Source organism: Ascidiella aspersa, chromosome 3 (assembly GCF_963924565.1).
Source record: "Ascidiella aspersa chromosome 3, kaAscAspe10.2, whole genome shotgun sequence".
Taxonomy (NCBI): domain Eukaryota; kingdom Metazoa; phylum Chordata; class Ascidiacea; order Phlebobranchia; family Ascidiidae; genus Ascidiella; species Ascidiella aspersa.
Genome location: NC_139449.1, coordinates 5,580,535 through 5,607,532, shown reverse-complemented (window position 1 = coordinate 5,607,532; position 26,998 = coordinate 5,580,535). Strand labels below are relative to the sequence as shown.

The 26,998-nt window shown below is 35.6% G+C and overlaps 2 protein-coding genes across 2 annotated transcripts; both read right to left on the bottom strand.

Annotated features, from left to right (window-relative positions):
* Window positions 1-7,471: 7,471 nt before the first annotated feature.
* LOC146158208 (uncharacterized) lies at window positions 7,472-13,298 on the bottom strand. Its single transcript, XM_083385662.1, has 4 exons — window positions 13,061-13,298; window positions 12,431-12,592; window positions 9,409-9,545; window positions 7,472-8,212 (listed from the first exon to the last, which is right to left on the bottom strand). Exons 1-4 carry the CDS (start codon window positions 13,244-13,246, stop codon window positions 7,984-7,986), a joined length of 714 nt encoding a protein of 237 aa, XP_083241788.1. The 5' UTR covers window positions 13,247-13,298; the 3' UTR covers window positions 7,472-7,983.
* Window positions 13,299-22,303: 9,005 nt separating this feature from the next.
* LOC146158207 (uncharacterized) lies at window positions 22,304-23,958 on the bottom strand. Its single transcript, XM_083384782.1, has 3 exons — window positions 23,797-23,958; window positions 23,476-23,570; window positions 22,304-22,481 (listed from the first exon to the last, which is right to left on the bottom strand). Exons 1-3 carry the CDS (start codon window positions 23,956-23,958, stop codon window positions 22,304-22,306), a joined length of 435 nt encoding a protein of 144 aa, XP_083240908.1.
* Between the last annotated feature and the right edge of the window lie 3,040 nt (window positions 23,959-26,998).

The following is a 26,998-nucleotide window of genomic DNA, read 5'->3' as shown; positions in this document are numbered from 1 at the left end:
TAACGACATAGTACAGCCAAATATACGCAATAATATCCACGACAGTATAAGATCAAAATCGTCTCTATAAGACCTAAATCTGTCGAAATAAGGCCTAAATTCTTCGGAATGAGATCTAAATTTATCGGAAAAAGCCTAAATCCATCGGAATTAGTCCTAAATTTATGGAATAAGTCCTAAATTGACCGAAATCAGGCCTAAATTCATCGTAATAAGGCCTAAATTCATCAGGATAAATCCTAAATTCATCTGAATAAGATTAAGTCCATCGGTCGAAAGCCTAAATGGTCAAAATAAAGCCCGAACCTGTCGGTAGAGGGTATACGCGATCGGGGGCCATTGGTCTGGTTTCGGCCGTTTTTATGACTACGTTTGGACGCCTTAGTCTGACCGGCGCCGTCAGGGCACCGCTGTTTTGGCGCCGGATTTTTTCTTTTTTATCCTTTTTTTTATATATTTTTTTTATCCTATTCGGGGTTATTGGTGGGTAATGGGTGAGGTTATAAAATAGATTATTGTTGAAATTATTACGGGAGTGTTGTACTTAGGGGTAGGGTTTGGGGTTAGTTAAAGTGTTGTTTAGGCCTGATTCTGACCTTTTAGGTCTTATTCTGACGGATTTAGGACTTATTCCGATTTAGACGGTACTAATACCATTTGGTATTCGTCCTATTTTGGCCCTATTCCGAATTGTGTTTTATTCTGAAGTTGGTGTTGTTCATATCTTGGTCTTATGGCTGGCGTCCTTCTAAAATTACCTAATCCTTGGTAAGCAGATTCCCAGGGATGTAAACAAGTCTTTTGAAATGACTTGAGTCGCAGTGAGTCCAAGTCAAGCCTTAAAAAAAATATATATATATGTTTGAAAAAATAATACTGGTAAAAAAGTCGTTCCTGGATGTATATAAATGTATAAAGTTTGCTTTTGAGAAAGACTATATTGTGCTTAACTTTATGTCGCAAACTTTTAACACAACATTATGTGTTTGTTTACATGTGCGATTTTATATAATGGCCAAAGCTGTTAAAACAAAAAAGTTTGTTTTTTAATTTAACATCCAAACTGCTGTGCATATAAATATTTTTCGCTAAAAAAAGGTGCTGGAAAGATGTAACCAATATAAGGATTGTGTAAAAATTTCAACTTTGTATCGTCACAACTCTCGGAAATATTGCCCCAAAACAATCTAGGCGCGCCAAGTTCGCCCAGGTGCTTAACCACTGAACTAAAACGGGTTTGCGAAGCCGCATTAGCCTTGCATTTAGCGCGGCAATTGACAGAACAACCACATCGGCGTCGCTCAACAAACAGAACGTCGACCAACTACACGACCTAAAATTTTTATCCAGTAGTAACCAACTTCCCATCTTAATTGGAAGGTTTATCAATGTGTTCGTAATAATATACAATATCAATATGTAAGGTATTGTCTCTTAATTGTACAAATAATTTACTTGAAGTAAAATGATATAGAGCAAGTTGTGCGATTCCTTTCAGTTACCACCCTTCCATCAAACTGAATAAACACAAGAGATAAGAAGAGAAATAAATTTTCGGCCTGTATAATAATGCCTATAGTGGACTTTTTTACATCTAGCTATAGGTTGGCAAAAAATAGTAAATTGAGCAGAGCCGTTTATTGTGTTCTCATGTTCAAAACATATATGCTACCCCCCAAAATGGAATTAGCCAAGTTTGCAAAACTTTGATTACAGATTGTAAGAATAGGACCTTTTGGATGTTAAGAGATTTCTTCTAATGGGATAATAGTCTCGAATAACAAATAGGATTCGCGCGAAGCGCCGAATATTTGCAATTATGTGTAATAAAAAAGGAAATATAAAGTTAGGAAAACGGCCGTAGTCGAGTGCAGTTTTATTTGAGATCATGCAAAGAAATGATAGCTTAAATTTTCGGCAAGCAAGATTTTTTTAACGAAAGAGCCATAAAAGAGCCCGCGTCACAAAAAGAGCCATATATGGCTCGCGAGTCCCGACCCCTGTGTTAAAAGAACGATTAACAAAAACTTCATTCTCAATGCGATATTAACAAAAACTACATACTCAATGCGATATGAACAACTACATTCTCGATACGGTATTAATAATACGACAACGTATATTATAAAATCGATAAACGTTAATTGTCAACCAGCAATTATGCTTTTAGCTAACTAAAGTAATTGGTATAAATACAACATAGCTGGAAGCTATGGCTTTTCAAAAATTCACACCACTACATCCATGATTTTTCATTGAGATCAAAAACAACGGTTTTAGCAGAGAAATGCGGAGGTTTGCATTTTGCCATGATCTTTTTGCCAGATACTGAATCCGTGTACTCCGAATAGTGAATCTCTTTTATAATATTTGCTCCTACTTCAGCAAATATCTTAGCTGAGTAAGCCGACGACAACTCGGCAAAGACAAATTTGCATCTCGCTTCTTTGGCAAGATCCCACGATCTGCTAAAAACATTCCAATAGTTGTTTTTAAATCACTACTATCGTGTTATATTGTGGTAGGGCAAGATTTTTGGCCTGAAGAAACATTTTTTCGTATAATTATCGTCCTCCGTATTTAAAACGCCTCAAGAAATTGCATTTATAACACTAATTGAGTGACGGCGTCTTTTTTTGCACAAATTGTTTAACTACAATTTTCAGCTTTGCCTATAATCGGAAAAATGTAATTTATTAGGTAAGGTCTATGTTCAGGATCAACCTTGAGCTAAAATTATGGTTGCAGTCTCTACTCTGTATTGTGTGTTGGGGCTTGTTAGTGTTTATTTTTTCTAAACGCATTTTAAAGTGAGGCTTTTTTTGTGCGTTTACCTTAAGGGTTCTGTTCTGTTTACAAAAACAGCTTTAATCAGTTTATTCAGCTGTCTTAATAACGCAGGTTGAATTTAGAGTTGAATTGAGGTAAGGATTTATAAGCAGCTTTACTAGGCCCACATTTTAATCTGGTTTACCGTTTTGTTGCTACTCCCCAACTAAAATTCAACAAATGAATAGTGGTATGACCAGTTAAATGTAATAAGTTATCAACTTATTCTGAGTACTACTGTTTTTTTCTTGCAGAACAATTGTTACTTTGCTATGTCTTATCCCAACATGAAAACCTTTTATGACTCCCAGGGCAAAATGGTCTTTATCCGTTTCGGAAAGGTAGTTATTAATACTACTTTATCTACTTTATCTATTTATTCAAAATTTTGTTTGGAATAACAGCATCAGCCAGAACTAAAATGGTAAAAAGCAAACGATTCTCGTTGCACATCAATGATTAAGATTAAACTAAGTACAAAACTAGGTGAACCGAAAATTAGTTTGTTTAAACTTTTGATGTTATACGATAAAAATATTTCACTGCTATGAGCATCCTCAGTAACTAACTTCGAATGATTTTAGTTGTCTTATAAAACTATTTACCTATCTTTAATATCATTGGTAAATAATGGTGTAGCTTACTTGTGCATTAATGCTCCGCCCAAGCCCAGTTGATGGTATTCTTCAGCCACACATACTATCATTCCTTTCATGAACTTTTCATAGCCAGCGTATGACTCCACGACATCATTTGAACCAAATGACAAACACTCAATTATCTAACAAAACCATAGCAAATCCTTACAACATTGACTGTTGTTTATCGGTACCTTAAAACATAAGAATTGGATAAAAAGGACCAAGCTGTTCCAAATAATATTTCTGAAAACAACAAAACAGTCGATTCGTGGAGCAAACTATACCAAGCTATTAAGTACTTACATTTTTATGAATATTTACTTACCCTGTAGGCTTGCGCCAGTTGTAAAGGTCGTTTTATCCCATCTCCCATCTTTGGCTTTCTTCTTCTCGGCGAGTAAGGGCCTGATGCCAAGCGAATTCCAACTATCTTGTTGTTGTTTCTTGGATCGTACGCGCATATTGACTGGTCATATTTTACCCCCATATGTAAAACAAAACTAATTTACACAAAGGCAATTTAAACCACTTAAATACGTTTTGTCATTATTGCGATATTATTCTACGTATTTTTGTAATATTTATTTATTCTGAACGAACATTTCCGGGTCACGTTCTTTTATTTTGTCGAAAATTTACATTTTTTATTTTTATATTAGATTATCTAAAAAAAAAATTGTTATATTAGATTATCTAAAAAAAACATCAAAGCGATGATTTGCATGCAAAGTAAAGGGAGAGAGGAGTAATCGAGATGTCAAACTGCAAAATTAAGTCGTATATACTGCAGTAAGAGTACCTGGAGGTATTTACAATTCTTTTCTTGATTGTACTAATTTCAAGTAGGAAAAAATACGCAACGTATCACAGGTTAGTTACCATAAACGACTATTTATTTTTGTATATCAGCATAATTTCTATTTCTAAGCCGAATATATCGCTTGGAAGGTGTACGTTTCAGAATACAGAATCGCGAAAAAAATGTGAAGTATTTGGTTTACGTTCCGCACATTTCTATTGGTAGGTCGATCACATACTTTGCCAATATAAGGACACAATCTGTAAACGTTTTACTCTGTTTAAAAGTTTGCTTGTCGACTGTATCTGCCCCCTAATGGCTGCGGATTCCTATATGAACCACACAACGCGTTTGAATCGTTTGACACGCACTGTCCACGTTGGTAATTGAGTCAATCACAGAGCAAAAAATGTGTTTTAAATTGAAATTTATTTACCCACATGTCGTCGACGAGGTCGAATGCCCCGGTTTCCACAGTAATTCCTAGCGTTACACTGAAGGGACCCCACTTCACAAAATGCTTTGTTATAATTTATTCTACCGCTTCATAGTCGCCTGGTACGAGCTTCCTCTAGTAAAACTTGAGTGTCGGCTTTTTGCTTGATAAAAGCAAATTCGACATTATTCCAGATAAGGTTCAAAAAGCCCTTTATCCAGAATCTTCGATAGATTGGATAATTGCTGGATAAACCTACAGGCCTTTTCGATCTGCAAAACTACGCTGCGTGACCCATAATAAACGTCGCAGGTTACAATTTTTTTGTTTTTGTTTTTATTCAGACTGTCTTTCTAAACTTATTGTTTCACTCGATGCCTAAAGTAAACGTACAATTGCTATTAAAACCTTCAGTTGCTCTAGATTTTTTTAACAATTATTCTACGTTTTCGTTCCGTTTACACTTTTGCTGATGTTAGCATTCAGTTTTAACTTTTTGCCCCGATTTAATTTGTTTTTCCACGACGGTTTTGATATCTCGTAAAAACAACTTTAGCTAATTTTTTTATTAAAAATAACTTTTGGATCGATTTAGCAGATAAGTACCGATTATGTCATCTGGTTTTAGGGCGATGAGGAAGCCGTGAGCACGATATTGTTTGCATGCCTTAAAGCAGGGATGTCCAACCTGCGGCCCGCCTGATATTTACGTGCGGCCCACCACTAATTCTCACTTTCAGTAGCCTTTATTAAAAACAGTTGTTTCGACTATCATCAAAACGTGAAGATCGCGCAGTATTTGATGTAGGCATAATCTTGTGTTTTTTATAATCGAGTCTAATGTCGCATTTCAACATCCATCGAGCACTTTGTGCACCCATCATTGCTAAGCAAGATGTTTGTTTTTCTGAATGTGTGTTTTTCCGGACCGTTTTAAATAATATGTCAGCCCAAACACGTAAAAACTTAAATTTTCGCATATTTGCGCACAATTTTACTCTCGAAGAACGGGTGTTTATAAGTTAGGTTGTTTTATGACGTCACGATATAACGCAACTTTTGACGTCACCCCTTTAATTTGAGAGATTTTGCGGCCCATCGAAATTTTAAAAGTGGCAATGCGGCCCATTCTGCTAAAAGGTTGGACATCCCTGCCTTAAAGGATTCTCCCTTTAGGCGTTAAAAACGTAGAATGCGGTTTTCAAACAGGTTTTCGACTGAAGCCCACTATGCAATATGCAACCAATATAAAATATTTTTGTATTTAGCAAAAGGCGAAGATTTACACTGTGTTAAATGATACCAAGATATATCAATCTTTAATCCAGGGGTTCTCAAACTGAGCGTCACGAAACCTTGGTGATTCATTTTTTTAACTTGAGGAAAACTTAAGTATTTTACAAAAACTTCTTAACTCAAGTTAAAGTCCTTGAATAGAATATCTCTGCCAGTAAAATTAATTGGTTTGCTTTGATTGCAATGGCAGTTAATGCCTTGTTTTTAAAAAGTAAAAATCGCCGGCTCATAAAAACGATTTAAGACCTTAAGTTTTATATTCACTCTGGTTTATTTAGCTGACATCTTTAATGCTTGTTACAGTGATAAATGTAATATGATTTCTATGTGTATTATCATGACGTAACAATATATCCGTTGCAACCAATGATCTAGTTCAGGGGTTCTTCAACTGGGGTCCATGTACGACTAGTTTTAGGGGGTCCATGAAAGCCAAATTTAACTATTAGCGTATATTTAGGCAATTAATTTTTCAACAACAAAAAGTAGGCTATATTAAAAACAAAACGTTTTTGCTCTGAATATATTTAGACTTTATTTCATTTCACATATTTAGGACCTGAAACAGCAAATTTCTGAAGTATGTTTGTATTATGATGTAAATTTATGACGCCATCTATAAAAATTTATTGCCTACACTGGTCCATGCGAAGCAAAAAAAATTTAGTTAGCGTTACAATACTAAAATCAACAAAACCAAACATAGCCGGGCTGATAGCAAGAAGCAAGTTCACCCGTCCCATTGATACCAATAACACAAAATGTTTTTTGTATATTATTAGGGGCACCGTGAGCAATTTAAAAATTGCTAGGGGAACGTTGCGTATTTTTTTTAAGTTTGAAAACCACTGCTCCATATTGAAGATCACGTTGTACAGGAACCTCCTACAAAAAGTGTGCCTTCTCCACTTTACTGTTTTTCTTATACAAACCAGGTATTTAACGGTTGTTAAAGGTATGCAACGGTAATTAAGGTTGAAGAGCATTGAATTCGATCGCCGGCCGGATTTCGAACTTTGCTTTGAACTTTGAAATAAGAGATTTCAAGGATTTTTTTTCAAATTGAGTTTTTCATCTTATGTTTGCACATAAGATCAACTTACTTGGTATATGTTGCGTTGTAGTTAACTTTTATTTGAGTAATCAAATGACATCAAACGAGTTTCCGATTTACGATTATTTTAAACGAGTTTTCCAATTTTAATTGTCTAAAGTATTATTTTTACTACAATCACTTGACTATGAAATGATTTGCTCTAATTAGGACTTGGCATGATATCTATTCAAAAGGAATGGCGTTGCACTTAAGTTATTTCACAAATGACATGACCGGGACATACGTCATTTCAAAGTGACTTGTTTACAACACTGGTTCTTTGTAGTTTACGAAACTACGGAAAAAAAAACTTTGTTATTTTACTTCTTCTTGGCACATAAGCCTAAAGTTTAGGCCTTAAACAATCAAGGACGCTGTATTAATAACACTGTAAAAACGCATATTTACTATTGTTAAATATCTCAAAAATATACCAAACATGATTGCAGTATTGGGCGACCACGAAAACCATTCAAGTATAAAAATATTTTTTCAAGAAAATATTATTGACAAAAAACTACTAAGTAACAGCCAACACTCAGATAAAAAGGCAAATTTAAACTTACAAACAGAATTTATTAAAAATCATCAATTTTGCGAAACATTTTGGCGTGTTTTACTTCCCTAACCCAACGAAATAAAACCACGACATTATATTTATTGGATCTTTAATGGAATGTTGACATTTTGAAAACAGGTAAAATAAGTCTTAACAAAAGTGATACAATTGTTAGTTGTTTACGATGCTGGTGTTAGTCGTTTACGAATCAAATTTATAGGACAAAAAACATTTTTTTATGATAGTGTATAGCACTGCCGTTACATATAGATAAAAAACTTGCTAGAATTGCAAATATAATTAGGCTACATTAAAGAACAAACACAATTACATCCACGACTTGTCATCGAGATCAATTACAACGGTTTTACCAGAGACATGAGGCTCTTTGCATTTAGACATGATTGTTTCGCCGGACACAGGATCCTTGTAGTCACAATAGGGAATATCTTGGATGATTTTTGCTCCTGCTTTGCGGAATATGATCGCCGTGTAAGCCGATGTCAATTCAGCAAAGAAATACTTGCAACCTGCTTCTTTGGCAAGCTCCCACGATCTATGAAAATAAAATCAATTTATGGTTCTCTTAGAATTAAACAGTGTTAAACAAAATTTACAATTTAAAAAAAATTAAAGTCGTTTTCACTTTATCGTAGCCTACGTATTTAACCAGTGTGACACTACGTCAGGACGCTTAAAACATTTAATATAAAAGGGACAAATCAAAACAAAAAGATTGCCCATTTCTGAAATTGCGTTTTTGCAGTTTTGTGTAAATTTTAGGAGGTTGAAGGTACACCAAAAGTCACAAAAAAATTGTTCAGTCGCGACAGAACAACAATTTTCAAATTAAATGCATTGGTACGATTCGAACAAATGAATCTTGATTGTAAAATGTAAACAGAGTTTGGTCATATACCCTAAGGCCTAGGCCCTAGGTTAACACTTATACCTACAGCTATGAGTAACACTTATACCTACAGCTATTGATACGGTAAACATTATCCAAAACCATATGGTTCTATATAGCAATAAGCACTACAGCTGCAACCACGCGAATCTTGCCTGCCAGCTCCGCTTTTTGCATTTGAAATTAAACTTTTTTATGGGTGGCTGCATTCAGTAGCGTATCCAGGGGGTTGTTGGGGGTTTTACTTTTTGTAAGTAAAGCAGATTCTCTTACAAGGTGGTCTAACTGTGATATTCAAAGTCGGCTTTTTATGTAACGATTGTTATCGCAAGATTATTCTCTTTAAGCAAAGACCATGTGTTTAGTGTGAAATTGACACAACTTATTTTCTCTTTACAGCAGCTTGTAATTTAGCTGACTTGGCACACTGCACGGCACAGATGTGCGATAATCGTGGCATAATAACACCAGGTAAACCGATCTTAATTTAGTATTGCAGGTGGCGAAATGCGTGCTTGTAATTTAGCGTGGTGAAACTTTACTAGACTGGGCTGATAGTGGAAACATGATTTTACCAAAACCAATCACGAATATTTCACCGTCTTTGGTTTAATTTTTAAGATGTTATAACTATATGAGAGCACCATCAATGCAACTCTTTTTTGAGAAAAATGCCTTAAAAATCTAGCGTCGTTTGGAAAATAACCAGCCTTGAACATTAACAAAACATTAATATTATCATTTTATGAACAATTTTTTCGACTGTTTCTGCATATGATGATCAATTGTTCTCAGTTAGTCCAGCAACATTCGATACAGTAACGTGACAAGATGAAACTTACTTTTTAAGGATTGCTCTTCCCAGGCCCAGTTGAAAACATTCTTCAACCACTGACACCAGTACACCTTTCACGAACTTTTCATCACCCGCATATTTCTGGACGACTTGTTCTGGTCCAAATGACATGCACTCAAGGAACTACAGTATGTTTATTCGCTTGTTGTTTTAGGTGAATAGCTTTTTAAACAACCATGCTGTATAGAAACGCACAAACCACGTAAAGATTCGCGTGAAGCATAATGAAGTAGCGAGTTTATGTCGGCAAAGTTTTGCGAACACTTTGGTAAAATTTGTATTTAATGTTCACTTTGCATTGTAAAGATATAAAAGATTTTGCGTTTTAAGCGTACAATTAAATAGATTTAGTTTGTATAACTTTTAATCGTAGCAGCCGAAATGCTTGCGATACTTTGACGACAGAGAAAAAGCTAAACAAGATAAAAAGATTTCCTCGAATAAAACAAACTATATGGCTAAATAGATTCCAGCTAAGTGTACAGTTTGGTTTTTCAATAATTACAATTGGTCAAAAACAAATTTAGGGTACAGGGCCTCGTCTAGTTTATTTGTGTCCAACAAGGTAAGCTCGAAAATTTACGAGGCCTGAGTATGTGTCGTGTGACAACGCTAGACGCGATTAAAGTAAGTATAAAAACTAGACGGGGGTGCGGTTGTTGTATATTTTGTCAGGGGATATATTTTCAGGGCTTAGTGTTTATTTTCAATTTTTACTTTATTTTAATTTTTTTTTTTTAATTTTTTTTTTAATATTTTGTATTGTGTACTTTATATTATATATTTTGTTTTTCATTTTCCTTAACTTGTTTCTGCAAGCAAAAACAGATATGGGCCGAAAACTTCCCCACTTAAAATGTGCCTTTGATGCGAAAGTGGTTCAAATATGGCGTAGAATTTGGGGAATGATCGAAACATATATTTGATAAATAGAATTTACTTAGATAATGCATATGGCTATTTTATTAAATTTTGACCAGCTTACGTGTTTGAAAATCAAATATTATCATTCTCTTAAAGACTAAAAATGGTTTAACGCCTATGGTTTGCTATACTTTTGCAAACTTTCACTAGGTAATTTTTTACCATAGCTTGGTCCGAGCAATCACTGTTAAAACAGGCTTTAAATCTGTCGTTTCAAACAATATGAAAAACACTATTACGTGCCTAATACGCAAACTATTAAATCGAAAGTTTTGCTAGATAAGTTTAGGTCTGATGTTGGTATGCTGGTTGGAGCAAGATGCACAACAGGTGCTAACAGAGAGGCGTAGACTGCCTTAAGATTTCGCATTTAAACTTGCGGCGGTAAATACACCCTATTGACACTTAATTATTACGCGAAGCTTATCGCGAAGTAATTGGTCGCCCCAAAAAATGCTGACGCCGCATTTAAAGCAAGCATTATAAATGTGTCGCCGATATTCTGCCTTGAACATCCCTACTCGAAATGCTTCCCTCCGTTAATTGTACGGTGGGTGAAACTTTATTCACGGCCTTACCTCTTTGTGTATTACCGCGACAATACGATGAAATACGATTTGGAGAATATTGGAAACATCGTATTTGGAGAATATTTGCTATTTGCACCTGTTCTGTATGTTACTCCAATCCAACATATCTACACACAATTATGAGTTGTGTATAATAATATAATAACTTATGGCTTTGAAGCGAAGGGGGTTCAAATATGGCGTAGATTTTGGCAAATGATCGAAACATACATTTGATCAATAAAAATTTACGTAGATAATGCTTACGGCCATGTTATTACATTTTGGTCAGCTAGCATGTGTAAAAAGTCAATATTTTCATTCTCTCTAAATGATTTAACGTCTATGGTTTGCTATACTTTTTCCAACTTTTACTGTGTAAATTTTTACCATGCCTTGGTCTGAGCAATCACTGTTGAAACAGAGTTTAAATCTGTAGTTTTGAGCAATATGCAAACACGTTATGTGCCTAATAAGCCACGTTTTATATTGAAAGTTTTGCCAATTTAAATCCAATAAACGCAAGATTTATTTATTTATGACGCCATGTTATGACGTAGCTTTGTAACGTCGTCGTTAAGAATGCGTTAAACTTAAGCTTTTTGTTGTTGCGGCCCTTGTATAATTATATTTGCTTAGACCTGGTGTTGATATGTTTGAATGGTGCAACAATTACAACATGTGCTAACAGAGATGTGTACACTGCCTGTAGGATTCGCATTTAAATTTGCGGTGGTAAAATATTTTGTGTTGTAAGAGCAATAGTTTTTTTTACTTAGAGAGGCCTCTTTATGAAAGGCAAGTCGCATGTGCATAGTTTTACTAGGCAAGCCACTTCCAACACAAATGTTGCACGCGCGGGACAATAGGGCGCAGCAGGGATGCCAGTAGCCGCCTCGTCGCGACGCGAGCTGGACAAAGCAAGCGAATATGAACGAATTCTGTATGAAAGTTTTTCTGCTGCTAGATGGCTGTCGTTAGCTACAAAGTGCTAAAACGCAATATTTCAGGTTTTTACCCCCCAAGCAAAGGCCCCTGGGAGTGCAGCCTCATAAACTTTTACAAAGCACCTTCATACCACTCTACGCCATGTCTGAAAATTTGAAGGTTCTACGATGTCTACTTTTTCTATAAAGCTTCGGACAAAACTCGGTCTGAAACAAACCATAGGAAACCATAGGAAACCAAAAAAGAATAGCGGCAAAAACAAGATATGTCCCGAAAATAAATTTTCGGCCCATATAAAAACAAATGTTGGGTCGCCACCAACTATATTTGCGAACCACTGCTCTAGAATTCCGCTCTTACTGCAATTGCAAAAATAAAACTTAAAACAATAAAAGTTGCACACATTTTGCTGTGCTAGTATTTTTATATTTTGTGGCCGAAAAACAATACAATGTAAACTTTTGTATCATAATTTTGTGGGGTTGAATATATTCGGGAAATTTTACCTAAAGTATAACCATGTAGACAAGTATAGGCATAATATTTTTTTTCCTATAGTGGTCTTACTCTGTACATCTGCTCCAGTTGTAATGGTAGTTTCTTTCCTCCTCCCCATGCTTTTAATCTTTTATCTGGCGAGTAAGGACCGGATGCCGTGCGAATTGCAACAATCTTGTTGTTGTCCTCAGGTTCGTACACACAGATTGACTGGCCATCTTGTACACTTGCCTGTCACAAAACGGAAGATTAATGAGACAATTGTCTTACAGTCTATACTCCATAGATTGCTTTTGTAAATTGCCAAGTATTGGTCTTACACCCAAATATACATGAGCGACGTTTGTAAACTATGGCCATCACATTTGGGCTCGGTATTTAAGATACATCAAAAAATTTTACTTATTTTTGGGTTAAATGTGTGGGCATTTGATACGATACAAAATGACGTCATTACTGTGGTCAAACTGGAAAAATGTATTCAATTTAATCGTGCAATTGTAAAGATAAAGCACCTCCTTTCCGCCGAAAGGAGAAGTAAATGTGTCTTGATTGTATATGCAGCATACGAATCGGCATATAAAACCCTGTCGGTACAGCATAGCTATGGTTTTTAATAAAATTAAAACTAGTCTTATTTCGCAGTTGTCCACATTTCTATTAAGGGTTTGAACCTAATATTTCCTGCATTTTATTTACCCATGAGTCGTTGGTAAGATCCAATGCTCCGGTTTCAGGAGTAACTCCTATCGTGGAACTGAGCGGTTCCCACTTCACGAAATGGTTTATCATGATTTGTTTCACCTCTTCGTAATCGCTTGGAACTATCTTTCTCCAGTAAAACTTGCGTGTCGGGTTTTCAGTTGTTAAAAGCAAGTTAGACATAATGGTGGTTATAACAGTGGATGTCTTTCCGGGGCAACTAAATTTTTTCCGGGACAACTTAAAAAAAAGTATTAGGTTTATCTTAACAAGTTTTACTACGTTGGAATATACCAATGGCGGTAATACAAAACAAATAGCAGCATCTAATATCAACCTTGTTGTAAGGCCTGTTAGAGGTCGCGCTAAATGTTTTAACCAAATCGGTTTTGCGAAAGTGCCACCTATACACACACTTTATGTGTACTGTCTGAATTAAAAAGTTAGAATTTTTGACTAAAAATACTTCTTCTAATGCTTGTATCCATTTGAAACAGTGCTTTTTCGCTTTCTCTTTCTCTTTTTTTATCTTCGTTCAAAACTATATGTTTTGCCTATCCCAAATGTGTAACCGTCCATTGCTTTCTAAATCTGTCGCGTGCAACATTCTCCGGCAGTTTAACGTATAATCAGTATTTACTTCTATCAATAAATACCTCGCTTGTCGTAACACCTCAATCCGGATTTTGGCCAAATTGCCCCAAGCAAATAAAACCATCGGGTTTGCTTTGGCAGTTGGCTATAAACTTCTTCTACAACTTAGCTAACAACAAATGTACACACGTCACACGGTCGACTAAACGGCCGGCTGCGCAACAGACAATTTTGAAGAGACAGCATTGAAAGCTTCAATACAAAAGGACTCAAATTACAACAAAACCTCTGCGAGCTGGTCTACGCTGTCCTGGAAGTTCTATAAACGCCGTTCCCTACGCCGCTGTTCTTCGTAGAACTTTCCAGTATCCATTTCGCAAGAGATGACAGTGCGTACTTTAACTGTCAGCAATGGGCAAGACCACATATTCGACGTGAGACCCCTTTGCAGCTATAATCATATACCTTGCAGAATGTATTACTATACCGATCGTGGACATCCAATCAGGCTAAGTTCACTGCTGATAGAGGTCAATTGTAAGAATGGGTAATGGGTATGGGTTATGAAGGTAACAACTTAAATGTTTTTAGGGTTGGGTTGATAAATTGACCATTGCACACTGATAGTTACTTTTTGTGGTCATGACTAGGGCCATTATTATTTTACCAAAAGAGAATAAATTTTGACCTATCAAATTATAATTTTGACCAGTTACTGCCGGTTAGGAATACATTGATTCGAACAACGCGTTATTCCAAGTACTGCATTAATTGGTGTCTTAGTGTGGCAGCCACTTTTTTACGTTTTACTGAAAACCGGTGCAACGCAAATCAGTGTGTTTTTCAGGCGTATGCAAAACTCTAGATTCTAGAAAATGCTTAGTTATATTTTATATCAAAAAGAGAAAAATATAAAAAAAAAGAGAAAAATATAAAAATGCAAAAACAAGACGTTGTGAAATTTAGCAAAATCTTGAGTAGGTTGTTTAAGTTGAAATACAAGAAAAAAAGAAATGCAAAATTTAACAAAACCTTAGCGCACTACTGGAATAGGAAATAGTATAATTTGCAAATTCCCACCGAAAAAATACAGATAATATTGTTTAATACATTTCAAAAATCAGAGATACGCAACAATTCGAGCTAAGCCTTATGCTAAAAGACAATTTCAACACGCTTTTAAATTTTGTTTCATTTTGCTGGGCATTTCGTTCACAAATTTCAAATTTTGACAACTTTTGAATAACGTGTAAATTTATTAACAAAATTGACTTTTATCCGATATAAAACGAAAAAGACCAACATAAGGTATTCTCAACTGACACAACTAAGCGAATAAAATTTGCCAGTCTAAAAAGCGATGGTCCACTAAATGTTCACGGCTTTGTGAAACGAGAGAGCAACTTGTACGTTTTTAAAAACTTATTGAGTAATCTTTCATTTTTATCCGTATGACGTTTATTATTTTTGTATATATGTTTTTAGCTTTCTCTACAATTTTGCACGCCCACTTTCTCTTAAAGAGTGTAATATTTTCTAAATTGCTTCAGCATGAATAAGCAGCTTTTGTTGTTTCCCCTTGGGTGGTCATTTCGTGAACAAAATATTTTTGTGGCAGAAATACAGACGCAATATATTTTAACAAAAATTAAAGTAAACTTGGAGCCATTGCACAACGTCATGAGCACGCGTTATATCTCAACCTTGGACTTAAATCTAACGTTAAACAGGCCTAGAACATATTAGCAAACTCATTTGCTCCTGCTAGACTAACAACTGAGCAAATCGACACCAGGCTTCGATCGAATAGACCCGTCAAAACTTAAGTCATCTGTAACCGTGCGTAGCGCGTTTTTTGGGCGGTGAAAGCTTTCTCTGCCATTTTAGACATGCACATTTCGCTAAAGAAATGCATTTTTTCTAAATTGTATTACCATGAATACGCAGCATCTGTTATTTGCCCTGTGGCGGTCAATTCGTGAACAAAACATTTGTTGTGACAGAAATACAGGCTCAACATATTTTAACGAAAAATAAAGCAAACCTAAAAGCATTGCACAACCTCACGAGCACGCGCTATATCTCAACTTTGAACTTACACCTAACCTTAAACAGGCTAGAAACATATTAACATGACCATTCCCTCTGCCGGTTTAACAACTGAGCAATTTACCCAGGCTTCGATTGAATAGACACGACAAAGCCAAAGTCATCTGCAGCCGTGCGTAGCGCGTTCTTGCACGTTAATGATTGTCGATGCGAGGTGCACTGAACTTGGTACCTGTGGAACGCAAAGTTTAAAAGACTATGTATTCTGCACAAACGAAAGCATATCAACATCTGTAGGTCATTTCGGCCAAATTTTGAGGGTTAAATTAAGTTCTTACTTTTTGATTTTTGGATAACCTTGTCACCTGATTTCAAGAACGCTAGAACCCAGCTTTACACTAAACTCCCCAGCCACTATGCTACACGCCTGTGGTATATTCCAGTCACTGAGCGAGAACGAGTATACAAGTTAACGTCTGGCTTGCACGAAAGGCTATGGCCATTGCCACAAACCCGGTTAAGCAATAAACGCCGCAATGCTAAAGTTGATTGATGCTATACACGACAATCCTGATCCATGTGGTGTATTATACAGTTCTGTTCGCCCAATATATCTGTGACAACGAGATAAAGATGAAATCAACGATAAAAACTCTCTACCTGGATTGCATGAAATATTTCAGAACTGTCTCCACAATATGACGTCAAAATGGGACCCCTAAAACAAGTAACCTTACAGGAAACATAGGTTAATTATGAATGTCGTGCACAAATAAGCAACTGAAATCTTAGTTTAAATACATTCAAAAAGATGGCGGATTGGCCCGTAAAAAATGACACAAACTGGTTAAAAAAAAGCATCACCAACGCATAATTTAGAACAGGGCTCGGAAACATCTTCAGCTAAGGGAACCATAAAGGCCAAATATTCTTAGTTGTATTTCTATGAGAGCCAACACTTTTTTAACATCTAGTGATAGGTTGAAAAAAAAAATAGTAAATTGAGCAGGGTCGTTTATTTGTCCATATTTAAAGGACAGAACATACCATACTTAGCACGAAGAAATGAATTAGCTAAGTTTGCAGAACTTTGATTACTAAGTTTCGTTGGAAACAACAGGGCCTTTTGAATGTAAAGAGATGATAACAGTTGCGAAAAACAAATAAGATTCACGCGAGTATCCAACAAATTTGCCTCTATGTGTGTTAAAAGGAGAAATAAGTTAGGAAAGCGGTCGTGGCCGCGTGCAGTTTTATTCAGATTATGCTGAGAAATCATTATATTTATCTGCAAGCAATGTTCGTTCATCAAAAGGGCCATATGGCGTCACAAAAAAGCCATATATGGCTCGCGAGCCATATGTTCCCGACCCCTGATTTAGAAGCTAATGTAAGAAGGCCAGCACAGAGTTTGCAAATATTTCCTGTCGCGGAAGCTTAATTGACAGAATGCAAGGTCAAAATTCCACTTTTTAGCAGACCACCTTGATAAAAGATTAAAATCGAACAGCCACATGTTGATGAATATGACCAAAACATTTCTTTATTATTTTGATATTTTTACAGAAGCAAATCGAAACTCCATTAACCAAGTAATTAAACCACCATTATAAGATATCTTATGCGCTGGCAATTATTTTTAACATTTTTAACACAGATTTATAAGGCTTACCCTGTAGACTTGCTCCAGTTGCAAAGGTCGTTTTATCCCATCTCCCATCTTTGACATTCTTCTTCTCGGCGAGTAAGGGCCTGATGCCAAGCGAATTCCAAATATCTTGTTGTTGTTACTTGGATCGTACGCGCAGATTGACTGGCAATCAGTTACCTCTGACTACAAAAATCAATAGCTTGAAAACGAGTATATTGTCACCCCCCGTTTGCATATGCTGATTGCTCAACAGTGATCTGCGACTCCTGTGTTTTACTGTGAGCGATTGCTATGTCGTGAAAAATCTTAAAACATCACCGTGACGAAGTTTGAACAACCGAAACATAAACGAGTTTACTCTGGATGGCGTAAACTCGACGCGATTATTACAGAGACGTTGCTCCACGGTTTAGGAATCTTAAGAATTAGTGGGTACCGGTACTTGTCTTGTTTGCGTACGCAACATAACAAAGCATAGAAAAGCGTAAAACAACGATCTACAGATGGCAAAAGTTTAAATAAGAACCGACCAACAAAAGATGGAGTTTTTTGTCCATATTTTTTGTTGGTTTGTATTCTTTCCTTCACTTTTTCTCACCCTTGTGCACCTATACTTTTACTCATTGCACACCATTCAACTGTTTGGTATTTCTTAACTTTCCTTCTTTTCTGTTAACAATTTTCGCTTTTTTTCCTTGCTTTTGTTTTTGACTTTTGTTTTAAAATGACTTGATTGCAGCACTTGGGGTTTTTTGGGGCTTGTGTCCCAAGGTGACTTACAGTAGTTTGTCGCATTAAGTATATAGTTACCCATATGCCGTCAAAAATATTCAATGCGCCGGTTTCCGCAGTAAGTCCTATCGTCACACATAATGGTTCCCACTTCATCGTATGATTTAATATGATGTCCTTCACCTCTTCATAGTCACCAGGAACCAGCTTCCTCCAGTAAAACTCTTTTGTCATGTTTTTAGTTACAAGCATGTCCGACATAATCGCGACCAGTAATGTGAAATACCGGCCTCACAAGCTTATTGTTAACAAAATTTTCTCTACGCTGGATGATCCCTGGTTAATGAAAAGAAACCTACATGCGTCGATGTAATTAGCTTATATATTTATGAGGTAAACGAATTGCATGTCAGTGGTAAAAATGACTAATAATAGTTTAAATTTAAATGGTCATTTCGAGCTTGTAGGATAAGTATGGCGATTATTTCAAACAATTGTTTTGTGATCTACCCGTAATATATTCATTTAAATAACGCATTGTTGTATGAAGTACTGCATTATTACCTTGCAGCAGTGTTTATTGACTTTTTTAGCGCTCGTACCCTTTGTGCTTTTATGGAGTTTTATTGTACCTCCTGTCTACGATGACCGACGGAAGTAAATAAAATGTTAATAGTAGGAATTAAACTCAGTGTATTTATAAATTACGTGTTGAATGCATTAAAAACAGTCTTGTTAGTTCAACGATCAGTCAATTTACTAAAGGCTTTTTTCTTATGGCTTTTTGTAAATTACACATTCTTCACAAATATGCCTAAACAGCGCATAATTTCACACTGCATGTCGTACCCCCTGCTTTCGTGCTTCGTACCACTTAAGAACCGTTTAAGGGCCACTAAAGGTTAAGTATCACTAGCTTAAGCTGAATGTTAGCAAAATGACGCACACTGACCAATACAAACAGACTCAATTGTAAATTAATAAGACCGTTCTTGGTGTTCAAAGCGAATGTACTGTTTTTTTTTAATTTTGGAACACTAGAATTACAGTGCGTTGAACATACTTAGAGTTACCGCGATCGTTCAAAATGTCCGTTTGTATAATAAAGAAAAAAATGCATAATAATTTAGATTTATTTTTTATTATATAAGTTTCCTTTACTATTGAGCGACCTAAAGTTTAGTAGGTGTGAGAATAATACGCTGTAGGCTCCATTATAATATCATGTTCTGAAATGTACTTTAGAAGCCGTATCTACGAATTGATGCATTGTCGGCCATCAACTTGCTTTTTAGCTACTAAATTCGATCGTTGTTAAAAATGAAATTTGATAAAGCTTTCTTATAGTTTTGTGAACAACCGTATAGTGAATTCACTAGCAAGCAATCTCCTTCAACAGTTCTGCCCTATTTATTTTTTTTCAGTGTGTGACTAAACAGGACTTTTGGAATAAAACGAAATGAATATTAAACCATATTGCAGAGTTTCTGGCTATATATGATAACCTTTTTCACTTTTAAATATATGTTTACCTGTATCTTTCTAAATATATATACATATATATAATATATGTATATATATACATATTAATCTGAGTCTTTGTTAAATACATGTTAACCTCAGTCTTTACTGTGCGCAAAGTTGAACGTGACAGTAACATAACAATACATATGTATTTCATAGCAGTTTAAAAGGACAACACGGCATGATTGATGCGAAACGTGAAAAGCAAAGTCGTGCGCACATGTTCATAGAGCCTATTTGCACGTTAATAGAATTGTCAATGCACGATGCACATTGCAATGTGCTTTGGCAGTTTTAAAAGGGGAAACACACAATAAGACCTAAAAAATTTTAAAAGGGGAAACACACAATAAGACCTAAAAAGCAACAATACCTAATGCAGTAAAAATCTAGGAAACCATAGTATTAAGACCAATTAACGACATAGTACAGCCAAATACGCAATAATATCCACGACAGTATAAGATCAAAATCGTCTCTATAAGACCTAAATCTGTCGAAATAAGGCCTAAATTCTTCGGAATGAGATCTAAATTTATCGGAAAAAGCCTAAATCCATCGGAATTAGTCCTAAATTTATGGAATAAGTCCTAAATTGACCGAAATCAGGCCTAAATTCATCGTAATAAGGCCTAAATTCATCAGGATAAATCCTAAATTCATCTGAATAAGATTAAGTCCATCGGTCGAAAGCCTAAATGGTCAAAATAAAGCCCGAACCTGTCGGTAGAGGGTATACGCGATCGGGGGCCATTGGTCTGGTTTCGGCCGTTTTTATGACTACGTTTGGACGCCTTAGTCTGACCGGCGCCGTCAGGGCACCGCTGTTTTGGCGCCGGATTTTTTCTTTTTTATCCTTTTTTTTTATATATTTTTTTTATCCTATTCGGGGTTATTGGTGGGTAATGGGTGAGGTTATAAAATAGATTATTGTTGAAATTATTACGGGAGTGTTGTACTTAGGGGTTGGGTTTGGGGTTAGTTAAAGTGTTGTTTAGGCCTGATTCTGACCTTTTAGGTCTTATTCTGACGGATTTAGGACTTATTCCGATTTAGACGGTACTAATACCATTTGGTATTCGTCCTATTTTGGCCCTATTCCGAATTGTGTTTTATTCTGAAGTTGGTGTTGTTCATATCTTGGTCTTATGGCTGGCGTCCTTCTAAAATTACCTAATCCTTGGTAAGCAGATTCCCAGGGATGTAAACAAGTCTTTTGAAATGACTTGAGGCGCAGTGAGTCCAAGTCAAGCCTTAAAAAATATATATATATATATGTTTGAAAAAATAATACTGGTAAAAAAGTCGTTCCTGGATGTATATAAATATATAAAGTTTGCTTTTGAGAAAGACTATATTGTGCTTAACTTTATGTCGCAAACTTTTAACACAACATTATGTGTTTGTTTACATGTGCGATTTTATATAATGGCCAAACCTGTTAAAACAAAAAAGTTTGTTTTTTAATTTAACATCCAAACTGCTGCGCATATAAATATTTTTCGCTAAAATGCTGGAAAAGATGTAACCAATATAAGGATTGTGTAAAAATTTCAACTTTGTATCGTCACAACTCTCGGAAATATTGCCCCAAAACAATCTAGGCGCGCCAAGTTCGCCCAGGTGCTTAACCACTGAACTAAAACGGGTTTGCGAAGCCGCATTAGCCTTGCATTTAGCGCGGCAATTGACAGAACAACCACATCGGCGTCGCTCAACAAACAGAACGTCGACCAACTACACGACCTAAAATTTTTATCCAGTAGTAACCAACTTCCCATATTAATTGGAAGGTTTATCAATGTGTTCGTAATAATATACAATATCAATATGTAAGGTATTGTCTCTTAATTGTACAAATAATTTACTTGAAGTAAAATGATATAGAGGAAGTTGTGCGATTCCTTTCAGTTACCACCCTTCCATCAAACTGAATAAACACAAGAGATAAGAAGAGAAATAAATTTTCGGCCTGTATAATAATGCCTATAGTCGACTTTTTTACATCTAGCTATATGTTGGCAAAAAATAGTAAATTGAGCAGAGCCGTTTATTGTGTTCTCATGTTCAAAACATATATTCTACGCACCAAAAATGAACAAGTTTGCAAAACTTTGATTACGGATTGTTGCAAGAATAGGGCCTTTTGGATGTTAAGAGATTTTTTCTTCAAATGGGATAATAGTCTCGAATAACAAATAGGATTCGCGGGAAGCGCCGAATATTTGCAATTATGTGTAATAAAAAAGGAAATATAAATTTAGGAAAACGGCCGTGGTCGAGTGCAGTTTTATTTGAGATCATGCAAAGAAATGATAGCTTAAATTTTTCTGCAAGCAAGATTTTTTTATCGAAAGAGCCATAAAAGAGCCCGCGTCACAAAAAGAGCCATATATGGCTCGCGAGTCCCGACCCCTGTGTTAAAAGAACGATTAACAAAAACTTCATTCTCAATGCGATATTAACAACTACATACTCAATGCGATATGAACAACTACATTCTCGATACGGTATTAATAATACGACAACGTATATTATAAAATCGATAAACGTTAATTGTCAACCAACAATTATGCATTTAGCTAACTAAAGCAATTGGTATAAATACAACAATAGCTGGAAGCTATGGCTTTTCCAAAAATTCACACCACTACATCCATGATTTTTCATTGAGATCAAAAACAACGGTTTTAGCAGAGAAATTCGGGGGTTATGATCTTTTTGCCAGATACTGAATACGTGTACTCCGAATACTGAATCTCTTTTATAATATTTGCTCCTACTTTAGCAAATATCTTAGCTGAGTAAGCCGACGACAACTCGGCAAAGACAAATTTGCATCTCGCTTCTTTGGCAAGATCCCACGATCTGTTAAAAACAATCCAATAGTTGTTTTTAAATCACTACTACGTGTCATACTGTGGTAGGGCAAGATTTTTGGCCTGAAGAAACATTTCTTCGTATAACTATCGTCCTCCGTATTTAAAACGCCTCAAGAAATTGCATTTATAACACTAATTGAGTGACGGCGTCTTTTTTTGCGCAAATTGTTTAACTACAATTTTCAGCTTTGCCTATAATCGGAAAAATGTAATTTATTAGGTAAGGTCTATGTTCAGGATCAACCTTGAGCTAAAATTATTGTTGCAGTCTCTACTCTGCATTGTGTGTTGGGGCTTGTGAGTGTTTATTTTTTCTAAACGCATTTTAAAGTGAAGCTTTTTTTGTGCATTTACCTTGAGGGTTCTGTTCTGTTTACAAAAACAGCTTTAATCAGTTTATTCAGCTGTCTTAATAACGCAGGTTGAATTGAGGTAAGGATTTATAAGCAGCTTTACTAGGCCCACATTTTAATCTGGTATACCGTTTTGTTGCTACTCCCCAACTAAAATTCAACAAATGAATAGTGGTATGACCAGTTAAATGTAATAAGTTATCAACTTATTTTGAGTACTACTGTTTTTTCTTGCAGAACAATTGTTACTTTGCTATGTCTTATCCCAACATGAAAACCTTTTATGACTCCCAAGGCAAAATGGTCTTTATCCGTTTTGGAAAGGTAGTTATTAATACTACTTTATCTACTTTATCTATTTATTCAAAATTTTGTTTCGAATAACAGCATCAGCCAGAACTAAAATGGTAAAAAGCAAACGATTCTCGTTGCACATCAATGGTCAAGATTAAACTAAGTACAAAACTTGGTGAACCGAAAATTAGTTTGTTTAAACTTTAGATGTTATACGATAAAAATATTTCACTGCTATGAGCATCCTCAGTATCTAACTTCGAATGATTTTAGTTGTCTTATAAAACTATTTACCTATCTTTAATATCATTGGTAAATTATGGTGTAGCTTACTTGTGCATTAATGCTCCGCCCAAGCCCAGTTGATGGTATTCTTCATCCACACATACCATCATTCCTTTCATGAACTTTTCATAGCCAGCGTATGACTCCACGACATCATTTGAACCAAATAACAAACACTCAATTATCTAACAAAACCATAGCAAATCCTTACAACATTGACTGTTATTTATCTGTACCTTAAAACATAAGAATTGGATAAAAAGGACAAGCTGTTCCAAATAATATTTCTGAAAACAACAAAACAGTCGACTCGTGGAGCAAACTATACCAAGCTATTAAGTACCTACATTTTTATGAATATTTACTTACCCTGTAGGCTTGCGCCAGTTGTAAAGGTCGTTTTATCCCATCTCCCATCTTTGGCTTTCTTCTTCTCGGCGAGTAAGGGCCTGATGCCAAGCGAATTCCAACTATCTTGTTGTTGTTTCTTGGATCGTACGCGCATATTGACTGGTCATATTTTACCCCCATCTGTAAAACAAAACTAATTTACACAAAGGCAATTTAAACCACTTAAATACGTTTTGTCATTATTGCGATATTATTCTACGTATTTTTGTAATATTTATTTATTCTGAACGAACATTTCCGGGTCACGTTCTTTTATTTTGTCGAAAATTTACATTTTTTATTTTTATATTAGATTATCTAAAAAAAAAATTGTTATATTAGATTATCTAAAAAAAACATCAAAGCGATGATTTGCATGCAAAGTAAAGGGAGAGAGGAGTAATCGAGATGTCAAACTGCAAAATTAAGTCGTATATACTGCAGTAAGAGTACCTGGAGGTATTTACAATTCTTTTCTTGATTGTACTAATTTCAAGTAGGAAAAAATACGCAACGTATCACAGGTTAGTTACCATAAACGACTATTTATTTTTGTATATCAGCATAATTTCTATTTCTAAGCCGAATATATCGCTTGGAAGGTGTACGTTTCAGAATACAGAATCGCGAAAAAAATGTGAAGTATTTGGTTTACGTTCCGCACATTTCTATTGGTAGGTCGATCACATACTTTGCCAATATAAGGACACAATCTGTAAACGTTTTACTCTGTTTAAAAGTTTGCTTGTCGACTGTATCTGCCCCCTAATGGCTGCGGATTCCTATATGAACCACACAACGCGTTTGAATCGTTTGACACGCACTGTCCACGTTGGTAATTGAGTCAATCACAGAGCAAAAAATGTGTTTTAAATTGAAATTTATTTACCCACATGTCGTCGACGAGGTCGAATGCCCCGGTTTCCACAGTAATTCCTAGCGTTACACTGAAGGGACCCCACTTCACAAAATGCTTTGTTATAATTTATTCTACCGCTTCATAGTCGCCTGGTACGAGCTTCCTCTATTAAAACTTGAGTGTCGGCTTTTTGCTTGATAAAAGCAAATTCGACATTATTCCAGATAAGGTTCAAAAAGCCCTTTATCCAGAATCTTCGATAGATTGGATAATTGCTGGATAAACCTACAGGCCTTTTCGATCTGCAAAACTACGCTGCGTGACCCATAATAAACGTCGCAGGTTACAATTTTTTTGTTTTTGTTTTTATTCAGACTGTCTTTCTAAACTTATTGTTTCACTCGATGCCTAAAGTAAACCTACAATTGCTATTAAAACCTTCAGTTGCTCTAGATTTTTTTAACAATTATTCTATGTTTTCGTTCCGTTTACACTTTTGCTGATGTTAGCATTCAGTTTTAACTTTTTGCCCCGATTTAATTTGTTTTTCCACGACGGTTTTGATATCTCGTAAAAACAACTTTAGCTAATTTTTTTATTAAAAATAACTTTTGGATCGATTTAGCAGATAAGTACCGATTATGTCATCTGGTTTTAGGGCGATGAGGAAGCCGTGAGCACGATATTGTTTGCATGCCTTAAAGCAGGGATGTCCAACCTGCGGCCCGCCTGATATTTACGTGCGGCCCACCACTAATTCTCACTTTCAGTAGCCTTTATTAAAAACAGTTGTTTCGACTATCATCAAAACGTGAAGATCGCGCAGTATTTGATGTAGGCATAATCTTGTGTTTTTTATAATCGAGTCTAATGTCGCATTTCAACATCCATCGAGCACTTTGTGCACCCATCATTGCTAAGCAACATGTTTGTTTTTCTGAATGTGTGTTTTTCCGGACCGTTTTAAATAATATGTCAGCCCAAACACGTAAAAACTTAAATTTTCGCATATTTGCGCACAATTTTACTCTCGAAGAACGCGTGTTTATAAGTTAGGTTGTTTTATGACGTCACGATATAACGCAACTTATGACGTCACCCCTTTAATTTGAGAGATTTTGCGGCCCATCGAAATTTTAAAAGTGGCAATGCGGCCCATTCTGCTAAAAGGTTGGACATCCCTGCCTTAAAGGATTCTCCCTTTAGGCGTTAAAAACGTAGAATGCGGTTTTCAAACAGGTTTTCGACTGAAGCCCACTATGCAATATGCAACCAATATAAAATATTTTTGTATTTAGCAAAAGGCGAAGATTTACACTGTGTTAAATGATACCAAGATATATCAATCTTTAATCCAGGGGTTCTCAAACTGAGCGTCACGAAACCTTGGTGATTCATTTTTTTAACTTGAGGAAAACTTAAGTATTTTACAAAAACTTCTTAACTCAAGTTAAAGTCCTTGAATAGAATATCTCTGCCAGTAAAATTAATTGGTTTGCTTTGATTGCAATGGCAGTTAATGCCTTGTTTTTAAAAAGTAAAAATCGCCGGCTCATAAAAACGATTTAAGACCTTAAGTTTTATATTCACTCTGGTTTATTTAGCTGACATCTTTAATGCTTGTTACAGTGATAAATGTAATATGATTTCTATGTGTATTATCATGACGTAACAATATATCCGTTGCAACCAATGATCTAGTTCAGGGGTTCTTCAACTGGGGTCCATGTACGACTAGTTTTAGGGGGTCCATGAAAGCCAAATTTAACTATTAGCGTATATTTAGGCAATTAATTTTTCAACAACAAAAAGTAGGCTATATTAAAAACAAAACGTTTTTGCTCTGAATATATTTAGACTTTATTTCATTTCACATATTTAGGACCTGAAACAGCAAATTTCTGAAGTATGTTTGTATTATGATATAAATTTATGACGCCATCTTTAAAAATTGATTGCCTACACTGGTCCATGCGAAGCAAAAAAAATTTAGTTAGCGTAACAATACTAAAATCAACAAAACCAAACATAGCCGGGCTGATAGCAAGAAGCAAGTTCACCCGTCCCATTGATACCAATAAAACAAAATGTTTTTTGTATATTATTAGGGGGACCGTGAGCAATTTAAAAATTGCTAGGGGAACGTTGCGCATTTTTTTTAAGTTTGAAAACCACTGCTCCATATTGAAGATCACGTTGTACAGGAACCTCCTACAAAAAGTGTGCCTTCTCCACTTTACTGTTTTTCTTATACAAACCAGGTATTTAACGGTTGTTAAAGGTATGCAACGGTAATTAAGGTTGAAGAGCATTGAATTCGAT